The sequence below is a fragment of the Artibeus jamaicensis genome, unplaced genomic scaffold (genome assembly GCF_021234435.1).
Source record: "Artibeus jamaicensis isolate MK-2021 breed Jamaican fruit bat unplaced genomic scaffold, CSHL_Jam_final scaffold_584, whole genome shotgun sequence".
NCBI lineage: Eukaryota > Metazoa > Chordata > Mammalia > Chiroptera > Phyllostomidae > Artibeus > Artibeus jamaicensis.
Window position 1 is genome coordinate 6,076,206 of NW_026522048.1, and position 15,747 is coordinate 6,091,952.

Consider the following 15,747-nt stretch of genomic DNA (forward strand, 5'->3'; position numbering starts at 1 on the left):
TAGTAAGAAAAATAAAGGTAGTAAGAAAAATGAATGAACTAAATTGAACAGTCTAATAGACTATGGATATTAGAGATAAAATATATGCATAAAATAAGAGATAAGTACTTCAAGCAGTGCTTATCTCTTGCACTTTCCTAAATCATAAGTTGTATATTTAACAAAATAAAAAACATATGCCAAGAAGATAAAAAACTATACTTACTTAAAACATCAGTGTCTTCTAAATCCTGAAGAATGAGCTCTTCAGCAGTTTTACTCTTATTCTTTATGATGTTAATACAGTGAAGAACTGACTCAGGTAATTCATCTAAGTCCTAAAAATTTCAATAATGAAAGTATAAAATTTCTTATCAAAGCTAAAGATTAAATATTCCCTATTTGATTCCACACCAAATTTTTCAGAAAAATGTGTAAATGAGGTAAAAGGGCTATTAAAAGCATAGTTCAAACAAATGTATTTGGTGAAAATGTGCTTTTCATTTTTAGGTCTTAGAAATTATATCCATGATTCCAATGAATTTCATAATCAAATGAAGAATCTCAAAATTTGTTGTTTCACTTAAATTAGCTATGGATTAAAAAGACATAATAATGTAAAAATATTCATTTTTTCCAAAAGTAAAATATAGGTTACTGAAACCTTCATTAAAACTTAAAGTATAATTATTTCTGAAACTGGATAAATGAAGTGGTTTGGGGGGAGACCTTAGTTGAGAAGATTTTGAAACAGTAAAACTACTAAAAAAAATGGACCCATTTGAAATTTAAAAATATAAAACTACAGTAGGGAAAAAATTAACAGAGTAATAGAAATAATAGCCTTGGATAGATCATACACAAAACAATTAAATATATACGAAAGATAAGATAAATCAATAGAAAAGAGTTGGACTGTCCAATAAATAACACTAGGAATATTAGCTAAATATGTTGAAGAACATTTCATATTAGATCTTCATTTCATAAGATAAATTCCCACTGGATTAAGAATTTTGATGTAAAAGAATGAATTATGAACAGATTTTCTAAGCATATAAACATTGGGGAAAATACACAAAGGAAAAAATAACACATTTGATTAAAAAAGTAACTATATAGACCTAAAGTTGTCTCATAAATTTTGCTTTCATCCTTAATCACATGAGAATGCTCACAATTAAGTAAAAAAGCAGTAATCAAATACATACACACACACACATATATACACACACACATAATATGGTATAATATTATGCCATATTTACCTAAATAAAAAGTTTACCTAAAATAAAAAATATACAGACATGTGCAACTATAGGTAATTTCTACCTTCAACATATTTTTATATTTAAATGTCTATCAATATATATTATTGAAAGCAGGGGTTCCCAGCCTGCAGGCCACAGACTCGGACTGATCCAGGCCTGTTAGTTACCAGGCCGCACAGCAGGAGGTGAGCTTGCATACAATGCACTTGAATCATCCTGAAACCATTCCTTCCTACCCTGGTCCATGGAAAAATTGTCTTCCACAAAAGCGGTCCCTGGTGCCAAAAGCTTATGAGAACCATTGGTTTAAATGTAATCCTGACAAGGGATTACATGAGATAAGTACACAAAACACAGGAGAAAGTACTATATCTCCTGAAGAGGTTACTCTAGTTAAAAGCTTCAAAACTCCAACATTTAACACTTACTGTATCACTATCACCACTCTGGGTTTCTGATTTTGAGTCACTATCAACATCATCTTTTTCCAAAGAAGAAATGCTGATTGTATCCAATTCAGCTTCTATTTCTTCTTTGAGCTTTGCATCATCATCGTCTTCCATTACCCTTCATAATAAAACATAGAATCATTTAAAGAAAATTAAAGAGACTAACATGATGTTAAAAACTGTGGGTTCTTGAATGTGTCGTAATGATAAAACATTGTTCTACATAAACACGTCTTAGGTTATAAACAAAAATTTATCACAGCTTATTCTGGTGTTGAAGAAAACTGATTTCTTCAATCATTCATTATTTCTCTGGTGTTTGACTACTAAGTGGTAAATTCTAATAATAGACTTTTAAATCTTTAAGGGAAAAGTTACATGGCATGAGCTAGCTTACCTTTCGGAAACAAGAAAGTTCACAGTAAAATTCATCCTCATGGAAATGACTAATGTTACAATACCTATGAATAGCTTAAATATTTGGAGATTAAAATACTCTGAACAACCTAAGTCTATGCATGAGGAAATATATGGCTAGTCAAGAGTTATTATTTTTACCAGAGATAGACAAATTTTCCAACAGTAACATGTAATAATGGATAATATATAGCATATAGAATCATTATTTATGACACTTAAATTTTTAATTTTTGTAATGGATACAAGCTAATTTTAGTATACTACAATATACAAGGTCTGTCCGGAAAATGTCCAGCCACTGTTCATAAAACAAGAACAGTTTGCATGACATCAATGTAACTTAGCAACCAAGAAGAGTCCACTGGAGCCCTGGCTGGTGTAGCTCAGTGGATTGAGTGTGGGCCTGTGAACCAAAGGATCCTGGTTCGATTCCCAGTCAGGGCACAATGCCTAGGTTGCAGGCCAGTTCCCAGCAGGGGACACACGAGAGGCAACCATACATTGATATTTCTCTCCTTCTCTCTTTCCCTTCCCCTCTAAAGATAAATAAAAAAATCTTAAAAAAAGAAGAGTTGACTGAAATGTGCATGCATGAACAATGACGACTTCACTGTACTAGTCACTGGAGTAGGTAGACAGCATTCAGTGAGCATGTGCACTGTATGGCCATCACATTCAAAATGACTGAGCAAGTAGAGCAATGAATCTGCATTAAGTTTTGTGTTAAACTTGAACATTCCTCTGCAGAAACTATGTGGATGATTCAGAGGCTTTTGGGGATGATGTAATGAGAGCGGCGCAAATGCAAGTGTGGCACAAATGCTTCAAAGATGGTCCAGAATCTGTTGAAAATGATCCACATTCTGGAAGGCCTGCCACAAACAGAACACCTGAGAATTCTGAACATGTACAAGCTGCAATCAACAAAGATCAGAGGACTGTCCCAAGGTGCCTCCTTTGAAGGAAACTGAGGTGTCATTGTCCTATGTACAATGTTTCTATCTTACATCTTCTTCAATAAATGTCTCTATTTTTCACAGTACATGGCTGCATACTTTCTGAACAGACCTCGTATCTTCATATCATCACCATCATCATCATCATTATCACAATCATAACCATTATCTTCCATGCATTGAGTAGCTATGACAAGGCAGGCACTAGAAGAAAACTGTATGATGGATAATCTTCAGAGTAACTGAACAGGTTAAAGGTCAGTATAGTCATTGTACAGATGATAAAACCAGGTTTGAAGAGGTTACTTAACTGTCCATGGTCATTACACAAACAGCTAATGGGGGGCAGGATCCTAACTCAGACATCTTGAATGAAAACCTAAGCTCTTCACTACCAAATGGTCTCCAAGCTCAGTCAAGCTATTCATCTGACCAGCAGCAATTTTTCCAAATATCCCCTTGTCTAATCATCTTCAAATTGCAGAGCATAACCCATCAGTGGATCAAAGAAATTAATTTAGTGGCTCAATTATTAAGTTTTAATAATAGAAGATAGAAAAGTTAGAATAGGCCAGAAAATAAACTTCAAGTACACTAGATAAACTAAAGATAAGAATTGTTTTTTAAAAAAGACATGTTTCTAAAGTATGCACCTGTGCTTGAGCTATAATGTAATCTATTTTTATTTGTTTGTTTTACTTGCCTTTATTACTGTGGATCTTAGTAATACAATTTTGAAAACAACTCTACTAGTCACCTATTATTTTATTCTGCAGATTATTCCAAAGTTTCATTCCTTCCTCAAGCCTTTCCACCTCTGTTTTCTTGGCTTTTCCTTCCCTCCCTCCCTCCCTCCCTCCCTCCCCCTCTTCCTTCCTTCCTTCCTTCCTTCCTTCCTTCCTTCCTTCCTTCCTTCCTTCCTTCCTTCCTTCCTTCCTTCCTCTTTCCTTTCTTGTTTTCTTCTTCCTTCCCTCTCCCCACCCTCCTCTTTCTTTTCCTTATTTTGCTCATTCATCTCAAAATGAACTTTTGTGATTTTTTGTGACTTTGTGATTTTTTTCAAATCAACAGTCTACCAAATGCATTCAGAGCAGGGCTATGTGCTACAAATACACTGATTAAATGAGAGAAGTAACCTATTTTCATAGAGTTTCTAGTCTATTTAACAAAGAAAATGAAACACCCTCATTTTTTAATTTCTTTTCCTGAAATCACTTCTTACCCATATTATTAGGAAAGGAGCCCCTCTTCCTAAGAAAGGGTAATTCTCTTTTACTCTGAATCTGCAACTCTGAATCTGCTCACCTATTGGTCCTTCTACTACTCCATGTTTACTGCCTTATCACACATTTTTATTCTACTGACCCTCTCCACATGAATACTAGTTTACTCCCATCTAAAAAAATAACTCTAGTGCTTGCCTTTCCTCTAACTGCAGATATCACAATTCTTTATTTACATATAAATGATTTAGTTGGACTGATGTACATGTACTGTATTTTGTCACGTATAATGGGCACACATGTATGCCCATGTGTGCCCATTATACATGGGATTATTATGACCATTATTATACCCAAGGTATGTAATCATTATACCGATGTATTATGTGCATCCTTATTTTCCCCTAAAAAACTTGGGCAAAATGTGAGCCTTACACACAGCAAAATATGGTACTGCCTACCCTCTTGGGAATTTACCCCAGAACAATCAAAATTTATGTTCACACAAAAATGTTCATAACAGTTGTATTCCTAATAGTCCCAAATTGGAAACAACCAAAATGTCCCTCAGAAGTGAATAGTTGGGGGGGGGGAGAAAATACAGACAACTGTGATTGAAAAACAGTAAAATAATATAAATTTAAAAAAGAAAAAAGTGAATGGTTAAGACAACTGTAGTACATGCACACCACAGAATAAAACTTAGCAATAAGAAGAATGAACTATTGATACATGCCCCAATACAGATGAATCCACATGGAAGCAGGTTGAGAAACCAAAACATGACATACTTCATGATCCCATTCCTCTAACATTTTTAAATACCACAATTTTATAAATGGAGAACATATTAGTGATTGGAAAGAGTTAGGGGTGGATTTGTTTGGAGAAAGGTGGTTATGGAGATAGACCGGCAACATGAGAGATGCTTATAGTGTTGGAACTGTTCAGTATCTTGACTGTAGGAACAGATAAGTGAGTATATATTATTCAGATAATAAAAATTGTATAGTACCTGTACACACACAAGTACAAGTAAAAGTGAGGAAATCTGAATAAGATAAGCAGATTGTATCAATATCATGATATTGGTTATGCTACTATATTATAGTTTACAAAATATTAACATTGGGAGACAGAGGACAGGGTGTACAAGAGATATTCCTGTATTATATTTTAAAACTGCATGTGAATCTACAATTAACCCCAATAAAAGTTAATAAGGATATCCTAAGTATTCACTAAAAAAATTCAAGTGTATCCATAAAAATAAAATAACATGCAAATTATTTTTAAAAAGTATACTTATTGCACTCCAATGGAAGGCAAGAAGGAATAGTTGAAAAAAGGCAAGTAGCAGAAAGATATGCAGAGTGACACCACTTTTATGTAACCACACACAGCTTTTTTTTTTCTAAGAAACTTTCTGGAAGACATTGAGAAACTTTTAATTTTCATTTCATACCCTTATGTTGAGTGCTATTTTAACAATAAACATGTACTATTTTCACAATTTTAAAAGCTAGTTTAAAAATAGTCAATTTTAAGCCACAGCCTCTCTCGCCTAAAGGAAAATGAAACAAAACAACATACCAGTGCAAAATCTGATCCTGTAGTCAAATTAACTTAAAGTGCAATTCAAAGAATAGTGGAAATTTGTGTGTGTGTGTGTGTGTGTGTGTGTGTGTGTGTGTGTGTAAGTGGCTATAAAGCAGAAGGTACAGGTACACAGAACTTTGTGTAGAAAGGAAGACAGGAGAATAAAGTAAAGGTAAGCCATTTCCATTACATGTTCCTCTCTGCTCATCTACTGGCTCTTTGGACCAGCCCTGTCCAATTACATATCCGAGAACATATGTAATCTTAAATCTTCTAGTAGCAACGTTTTGAAAAGTAAATAGGTGAAATTAATTTTAACATAATCTTGTCTTTAATTTGTTTTATCCGAAATATTTCAACATGTAATCAGTCAAAAAGTATTATTAAGAACAATGTAAAAAGTGTACATTCTTTTTTGCACACTTGCACACTAATTATTCAGGATCTGGTGTATATTTTACACCTACAACACGTTTCCACTCGGACTGGCTGCCTCTCCAGCCCCCAACAGCTTCCTTTAGCGAGTGGTGACCGGATAGGTCACAGCAATCCTCGATTGATTGCGGGGTAAGTGGACTACAGTTAACATTTCCAACTGATGATAATCAATCACTTCGAATTGGCTAAAGCTGCCAACAGTGGGAGATCTTAAGTGACTCCACCCTTCAACCATAATAAAGGAGAGTGAAATCTACTTTTTAAAGTAACCAAAAGTATGTATGAAGAAAAAGAAAGGAAGGAAGGCAAAGAATCGGGAAGAAGGGAGTGAGGAAGGAAGGGAACAGCACTAAGGGACGGCCGGTCAGAGTGGATCTTCGAGTTTTGAGGCAGCTACCAAGTTTCGGAGCCACAATCTCCAAAACTAAAGGCGGCCAGGAACTTCAGAGCCGGCCCCTCAGCCCGCAGCCCCTCTCCCCTCCTCCTGCTCTAAAGCTTGTTCTTGGCGGAGAGGGACCTGGCTCAGTCTGCGCTGCCACAGCGCTGACTCTCCTCCCACACTGTGAATCCGGGTCTTGGGGGGCTCCGGCTCACCCACCAGAAGCTAATCCCTCAGCTTGGTCAGAAGACAGAGTTCTGAGGCTCCAAACAAAGTGTAACCAAGGCAACAGCCAATCCCAAGGATGTTAGTCAGGCTTTTCTTACTGGTGCCCCAGTAGGACAAATTATATCCTTTCGAAATTGGAACTAACCCTGCATCTCAGGAGCTGGGTAAGGAACTTAGATGCCTGGTATTAATCTTTTAAAATAATTTTGGAAAGCAGTTAATAAAGAAATAACATTTTGTTACAATTACCCAAGTAGAGGTAGTCTGACCTTTAAATTGTTTCTGATCTGTGTTTCTTACTTGCATCTTGTGAATGTTAAATTGCTTATCTATAAATCGTTCATTCCACAAAATCTTTAACCTAAATAGTGATTTGTGGGATCTGGAAATATGAATGAGAATCCAATAAATTGATTGCTTTCAACGACGACAGTTTCTTTTTAAAAAGAAAGAAATCAATTATCACTCTTATGCCTATCAAAAACCTCTAAATAATGGGTGAGTAGGACAAAAAAATTAGAAAAATTATTTTCTGGAATATGTTTTATTGTAAAATATTGATGGTGACACCCACTGTCCGAATATGAAATTTGAAGTTTAAGTATATATTATGCCATTTAATTTTCACTTAAAATTGATCATTTTTTAAAATGTGTGGAGCAAATATACATTGTACAAATGTGAAATTTCATTTTAGTTAGGTACAGACATTTCTGATTTTAATTTTTTAAAGTTTGCAAACGAAGAATTAAGTTCCAAGAGGAAGTGGCTATAACTGTAAAAGATATCTGATATACACTAAGCTAAAGGCAAACATTTCATTGAGACTTTGAAAGAAAATAAACTCTGTTGCCTGGTAACAATAAACTTATATTGCATCAACATAAGAGTTAATAATATGGAGTGAGAAATCAGTAGACTTTAGATATTAAAAAACACATTAGTGCCTCATTCAAGTAAGATAATGATTTTCAAATATAAACTACACCTAGTTTTAGACCTAATTAAATTTAGACTATTTTCATTACCAAAGTGCATGCTAAAGTGCCCTTTATTTTAGTTTAGGTTTGTTATTGGTTCATAGACTATTTAAACTCTTTATTTCAAATGGTCAGGCTACCATATTATGTTGAAATTCATGTCTGAAAAATTTAAGTCTAATTTTATTTATAATTTTTCTAAAAAATATAGAATTCACTAGTAATCAATTAAATTCTAATACTACTTTCAAATAGCTAGTTTAGTAATCAACTAATTCGATGTTTAGATTGTGTCCCTTCATAAAGCTTACCTTGTGCCCTGTCCGTGTAGCTCAATGGATTCTCAATCAGGGCTTATTTCTAGGTTGCAGGCCATGTCCCCAGTAGGGGGCACACAAGAGGCAACCACACTTTGACATTTCTCTCCCTCTTTCTCCCCCCTCCCTTCCCCTCGCTCTAAAAATAAAATCTTTAAAAAAAGCTTTTCTTATAAAAAAATTAAAAATTCTTCTGAAGATTAATTAATCCATGGTGAGCATTACTACATCTCATAGTCTTATGTTTTTACCCTGAAAATAATTGATAATTATATCAGCCATAACTTATCAATCACTAAATAACAACAGTAATTAAAGAACAAAATACACTTATCTCAAATAGTTATACATGATAAATCAGTTTACTTGCAATTATTATTTAATGATGCAGAGTTTAGTAGAAATTCTCATAGTTGCCAGACAACCTTAGTATTTCTAAACTAAGATGTGGTATAATGAGATTAACCAGGCACTGGGTTAAGTGCTTTAAAAAGATAATGTCATTTAATTTTCATAAAGCTCTACTTAGGTATGTGTCATTTATAATGGTCATTTACAGAAGATGATTTATGAGGGGGAAACTCCAGAAAACCAGAATTATCTTCTGAAGGGCAGGCCCCTTGTACTACAGGCTTCCCCTGCCAGATGAGTGTTCTAGGAACCCTTCTGTATCAGTGTATCAACTGCTATTGTTGTGAGAGTCTGCATTCAGCTTTAGTGACTCTTTCAGTGCTTTTGCCCATTTCTTGATGGGTGATTTATAAGCACACCTGCCCTACCAGGGTGAGTGTTCAGCAGTTTTTGACCAAAAACAGCATGACCCCTGTTCCCCAACCTCCCTATTCACCTGATCTCACCCCAAGCGATGTTTTTGTATTTCCCTGCATGAAAAAGTCCTCAAAGGGAAACACTTTGCCAATGTGGAAGAAGTGACACAAAAAACAGCAAAAGCACTAAAGGCATCAAAATCAATGAGTTCAAAAACTGTTTTGAGCAGTGGAAGAAAATATCTTGATAGGTGTATTGCATCAAATGGAGAGTACTTTGAAGGTGACTGAAGTTTAAACACATAAAGATAAACACACAATTTTTTATAAATAAAATCTTTTTGGGGGGTCCCCCCCATTCATGGTTTATGTCTCTGAGTTTGAATCTCAGTACTGCCACATATTAACCGGGTGATCAATCTCAAGCAAGCTATTTTACCTTTTTGAGTGTCTTTCCTCACTGGTCTTTCTGGGAGTAATAGCATACTAGTGCTGAATTTGCAAAAATGTTGATGGCCAAGAGAATCCATATAAAGTAGCACATTTTAGGTTATGGGATAGTGCCAACATTTACATATTTAAGGTCTACAAACCTGGGTTCAAGTTTCATCTTGGCCTCTTTCTAACACCACAGTGCTAGCAATTCTCCTTCCTGTTATATCCTTCATATCCTGGAATTGTTCCAAAGTCATCTTGCAGTTTAGATCACATCCATTTCTTATGAACTAGTGTGTTAGTTTTCCAAATTGCCCCTGGCTTAGGTTTCTTTCCTAATTTTTATTCCGCACGGATGACAGAATTTTGGTTCCCCATTATCTTCAGAAAAGAAAGGCAGGGCGGCGCTGGGCTGTTTTCGTGGTGGCTGGCTTTGCAAGGGCTGCTGGCTCGCAGCCCAAGTCGATACTTTTTTTCCCGAGTTCGGAGCCTTCCGGATGCTTTAGGGGCCCGATGACTGATCTCTTGGCACCCAACATGTTTCTATACATGGATTTTCTGTGCTTTCGAGCACCGTGCTGCAAGGGGGCGCCACCGCACAACCCAAGTATGACCAGGTGTGCATAGGGCTCAAGGGCTCTGGCGAGACCAGTCTGCTGTCCAAGTTCTTCAGCGAGAGCCCGGAGCACCTGAGTCAACCACAGGCTTTTTATAAAAGCAGTGCCGTTCCAGAACGCCATCCTGACTGTCAAAGCACTTGGAAGGGCCAATCATATCCGGAAATAACTGGAGTTGCTACTATCAAGGGTCTCAAGGGGAGATTGTGTGAGCGCGCCCTCAGGTGCTTTAGAAACGGCGGGAAAGGAGCTGCACTGCTCTGCGGCGCCAGCAGGGTGCACTGTGCCCTTCCCGATCCTGGCCAAGCATCAGCGCAAGCAGGCTGCCCGCTCCATGCAGGAGGTCAAAACATACTTTATACTTGAACCCCTGGCCCTTGGAAAACACTGGATTCTGCAGCCCTGCTCACTGGACAACATCGACGCGCTGAAAGACACCTTCTGCCAGCCGATGAATTTGGTAGAAGAAAAAGACCATGTCGCCATAAGAATGTGAAACCTGGCAAAGAATACGGGTCTCCAAGGGCCTTGAACCTATCATGTTAGTTTCTCATTTTAATGTTATTTTGGTATCAAGACACTATTATAATGGCTTCAGCATCTGTTTTCCTCTGGTTATCTCAGACTCTTATCTCTCTGTTAAAGTGAATATTCTGTACATTGGTTGAATTATCATCGGCGTTAATATCAAGTACACGCTACTGAGAGAGAATTTATTCTCTGTTTAGTACTAATTCTCTTCACCCCGTGTCTCTTCCTTCTGTTGTCTAAGCCACTCTTCTGTCCCGTGTACTAGGAACGTGGGGCTCACAAAAATCCAATTTCCTGGTGAAGGACTCTGACCCATCTTCCCTGGGCTTAGAGTGGGGTGTTATGTGACTGGGGTCCCCAAAATATGTGCACCATTTCCAAGATCTCTTGAGGGTTTTATTTTATTTTACCTTATTGTATTTTTTCTTTTCCCTTCTTGTTTCTTTTCTTTTCTTTTTCCTTTTTGTATACTGCCCTTATAGATTATGGGAGAAAAATAAGCACCAAAAACTTCACTTAATTTCCTTATCAGAAAAAATATCACACCAAGCCAAAATTAACTTTGAAGAATGTATGGACAAGCCTCATGTTCCCTTCATTACATCTGAAGTCAGCCCCCTCTGCACTTGAGAAGCAAAGACATTACTTGAGCTTTTGGGAAGAGTTAGAGGAAAGCTAGGCAGGATGCTTCATCACTGGTGAGGATTTCATCCAGACTACCAGTATTTTTTCAATGGACAGATTATTCTGCATAAAGTCATAGGTATCTTTTTCTAAAACTGTTGTGTCTGATTAAAATAGAAAAATTTTTAAATGATAGATAAAAGTTTTAAGAGCCAAATGAAGTCTAGTTCCCACCAGCTGAGGGTTAGCAGGCATGGGTTTGATAAAGACAGAGTCATCGGTATTTCAGTCACGAAGTGGTATTGTAGCTAATAGAGCCTGTTGGTGTCTCCATCTAGCACTGGAAGGTTTGTTCAGATTTCTCTTATAAACCTCTATTTTCAGGGGGTTCCAAATGCTCAGGCTGCAGCAAGTAAATAAATAATTTTAGAACACAGATTCAATCTCTGGGATGAATTTTTTATTTAATTTAAATGATAAAATTACATAGACGTAAGTGTACAATTTTACTGGAGTTTAGCTCCTTTGACCTTTTCTAAATCAGGAATAATCTATGGATATTGAAGTGTATGGTTGAAATACTCTTTGGGGCAGTTTATAGATTTTTGACCACTTGAAATACTGAGTGGCCTGATAGTAGAAAACTGCCCCTTTCACCTGAACAATAAAAACATCTTTTCCATTTTTAGCTGGCCTGGCTGATTCCCAAATCCCACAGCCTCACACTAAAGTTACAGCATAACATAATACTTGGTTGTTCTCTAGGGGGTATGCCATGTAACTATCGCTTTTGTGGGTTCATCTTGAAGGGGGATTTTAATAAAGTTGTTACCCTTCAAACATTAAACCCTTGTTTAAGCTTTTTTTTAATGGAATGGATCAAAAACATCCCTAGGCACTTTTGTCTACAGCCCTATGACTGTTTTTACACTGTATAATCCACGAGCAGCACAAGACTTTTATTCCTATGACCAGTTACGCAGTTTCTGCTTTTATTTTGTCTGACTGTGTTCATCTCTAGGGCAAATAAATGATCATCAGGAAAAAATTGAAAAAGGAAAGAGAAGCAGATTCCTCATAAAGCACACATGATCCTTCATAGTCTTTCCTTCTCCAGCCTTATCTTTCATCTGTTGCCGATCTTACCCATGGCCCATGCACTTCACTGTGTAGCTTGTGAACGCAGTGCTCCATCTGTCCTGAACTTGCTGCCTCTACCCCATTTTTATCAAACTGTCTTAATCATTTTGAAAGGATCATCTCAAATTCATCTCTTCTTTGAAACATCCCAGTTCCCTTTATTCCTTGTCCCCCAACCCCAACACATGATTCACAGTTGGCCACAGGTTTTACTGTTTATTCATTTTTGTGTTCCCATCTCCTGGCTCTTAGAAGGAACATGAAACCAATAATAAAAATAATTAGAGTATTATTTAATTAGTAGAAAATGACACTATCAATAGGTTAGTTATTGTAAATGATCTTTCCCTATGGCATTCATGCTATTAAAATATACCTCTGCTGTTGGGCCATTAATTATTTTATCAGGAAATGAACACAAGAAATACCACACCAGTACTTTGATTAAGTTAAAAACAAATTATTTGTCTACAGCAAAAGAAAATACACGTCTTCCATATCACAAATATTTGAATAAGACCTGCACTGACTTGCTGTGTGCCTTTGTGTTTGCACACCCGCATTTTCACTGATGTTGTTTCCCGTCCATGGGACTTGAGGCTGAGGAGATCAGCATGTGACCACCTTCTCTCACCCTTCTGTGCAAACGTGGCTGTGGGCTTCCTTGACTGGTTGCTTAGACACCCTGTTTTTCTGTGTTGCCTTTCATTTGAGCTCCTTGCTATAGTCTGATTGTGTGCCCCCCAAGTTTACATTGGAATCCTTACACCCAGTGTTTTAGAAGTTGGGACCTTTAGGAGGTGATTAGGTCATGAGATGGATTCCTCAAAAATGAGATTGGTGTTCTTATAAAACAGATCCTGCATTGCACTCTAGCCTGTTTCACCACGTGAGGATACAAGAAGTGTGAAACCTGGAAGTGGGGTCTCACCCAGCCATACTGGCACCCTGATTTGATTTCCAAGCTCCAGAGCTAGGAGAAATACATTTCAATTGTTTATAAGCCGCTTAGTCTGCAGTATTTTGTCACAGGAGACCAAATGGACAAAAACACTGCTGTTTTGAAGTTACCAAAAACATCTTTGTTGCCAAATTAGCTGACTCTGGGAATACTGAATTCTCACTCTTTTTGATCTCTTTATCGTGGAACACCTTTTTAGGAATTTCTTCTCCCATTAGTTTCTATGAGATCATACTTCGATTATGTTCTCATTTTGTAAATGTTTGCTTTAAAAAATCCAAATTCCTTATTATATCATTATTCTTTTCCCTCACACTTCTGCTCATTTTATTTCTACTCTTCATTCATTTATTCTCTTCATTCATTACCATAACATCTCTTCCCTATGATGACTCCCAAGTCTACTTAGCTCTTGCTACCCATTTTCCTGCGTTCTGTTTCCAGTGCTTAACCACAAACTCATCTTCTACCAATTCAAACTCAATTATTGAGTATTAAACTTACCAGATTTACAATTTTTTCAAAAAATTTTTCATTTTTCCAGTGATATCATTATTCTTTTATTTCCCCAAACTACAGTTTTTCTGATTACCTTAGATTCCTTTCCATGATAGAGAAAATGCGCAGTTTTACTCCCTCTATCTTTCACAATGCCCTTTCCTAACTGTCAGGCATTTTGTTTGGCTCTCCCACCCTAATTCACCTTTTTCCTTCATCTCGGGCACATAGCCACCTGCCTTTCCAACTGTACATGGACAAGTGGCCAAGTCTGTGCTGGTGGAATATGAGCCTAAGAGAAAATGTGCAGCTTTCTCCTCACTTGTTTAAGAGATGCTGCGTTTACTAATTGTCTTTTCTACTGATTATAAAGCATAACACCTTGAGCAAATTTAGGAGCAAGACTCAAGTTCTTAAGATGATTTCCTAGAAGAGAACCAGTTACTCACCTTGGACTGGGAGAAACAAACTTTTTTTATTTTAATATTTGGTTCCTTTGATAAAATATTTATCTTTGACTCTAACATGCTAATTATTACCAAATCAATAGTCAAGTACATGCCTTTGTAACTGGGAAATTGTAACAGTGAGGAATTGTAACCCACCCCACAATGCTTTTGACGTTGTTTCTATAAATGCTGACTCTGACTAATATGTAATTTTAAAATAAATAGCATGTTTCTATAAGAATCCTGGGAACTAACTTCAAAAGATACATACTCCAACCTTCAGTCATACCAGCTCTGGGCGATTTGCTGACCTTCAACCATAAAACCAGATGACAAAAACCAGGATGACAAAACTAGGATGACACACACTAGACTATCGCTTGATCATTTACGAGGTTTTTATCAGAGTGGACTGTGCTGGTCTACAAGTAGAGAAATTTTTAGCCCCCTCCTTATCAACACCCCTGCCAGCACTGAGATGTTAACATGGTCTTTGAGACAAGAGTCTCCCATCTTCTCAGAGGGCTGGCAATTGAATAAACCACTTTCCTTTTCATTAGCACCTGTCTCATAATTTCCACTTTTTTTGCAGCTGGCAGCTGGACCTGCTTTCGGTTACATCGCCAGCATTTCACACCAGTTACCACAGAGCAACCTCATGCATTACTCCCCTTCCTTTTTCTTACTAGCAAATGGAGACCAGAACTTTGGGCCTAACTTCCTGTTCCACCTCTAGGAGAGGATCACGACCTTCTAATATGCGGAATTAAATATAACTGAGGCCCCAAAATGTATAGCATCTTGGGGAGAAACTAAAATAAAAATCAGGCAGTCTTTCCAACTAAGCGTCCCATCCAAACAGGCCAGGCACTGGAGGAATCCCGGAAGAATATGACTGGAGGATGGAAATTAGAGAAGCTAAATGACAGCAGGAGAGTTCAAAGCAGAAGCCTGGATGGACGACTTAAAATGGAAAGAAGAACCTTGGGTGTTTTTAGGAGGAGTGTGGCCTCGGGTCAAAGTCGGGAGGGAATCGTGTGAACATTAACCTAGACATCTCTTATTTCTGCACTGCCAATGCGTTCTTCGTTTGAACGAATAGATTGGTTTCTTCCTAATTCAGCAGAAATAGCTTCAGATTAGAGTCATTAAATCTTTCATCATATCAAGTAGTCACCACATATCTTAAAACATTGTGCACTACAATACTTTTTTTATGCTGTTAGCTCGAAGTAAAATAATGAAGGAAAGTACCCAGGGAAAATTTAAAGCATTGTAACGTAGTAAAGCTGCAAAAAACAGTAGGATGTTGGTTGTTTCATAGAAGTTTTAGGGAAATTGGCTTCCTAGAAAATAGTTTTTAATTAAAACAACCTTAAGTTATTCCTTTCTTAATACTATGTACCTTAAACTATAGACTAATTAAATAATCTCATTCATTCATTCATTCAACACATATCTGTTGAGCACCTACTATGTGTAGTAT

The 15,747-nt window shown here is 36.9% G+C and overlaps 1 protein-coding gene and 1 pseudogene across 1 annotated transcript in view; one reads left to right on the forward strand and one right to left on the reverse strand.

The window, feature by feature from the left end:
* Positions 1 to 1,813, reverse strand: part of LRRIQ1 (leucine rich repeats and IQ motif containing 1) — a 216,455-nt gene extending 214,642 nt beyond the window's left edge. The window contains exons 1-2 of the mRNA XM_037167657.2: positions 1,679 to 1,813; positions 206 to 317 (exon numbers count right to left, since the gene is read on the reverse strand). Of these exons, the coding sequence (XP_037023552.2) occupies positions 206 to 317; positions 1,679 to 1,813 (247 nt within the window). The remainder of the gene's footprint in view (positions 1 to 205; positions 318 to 1,678) is intronic.
* Positions 1,814 to 9,954: 8,141 nt separating this feature from the next.
* On the forward strand, positions 9,955 to 10,554 carry LOC119065562 (ADP-ribosylation factor-like protein 15; annotated as a pseudogene).
* Positions 10,555 to 15,747: the final 5,193 nt, after the last annotated feature.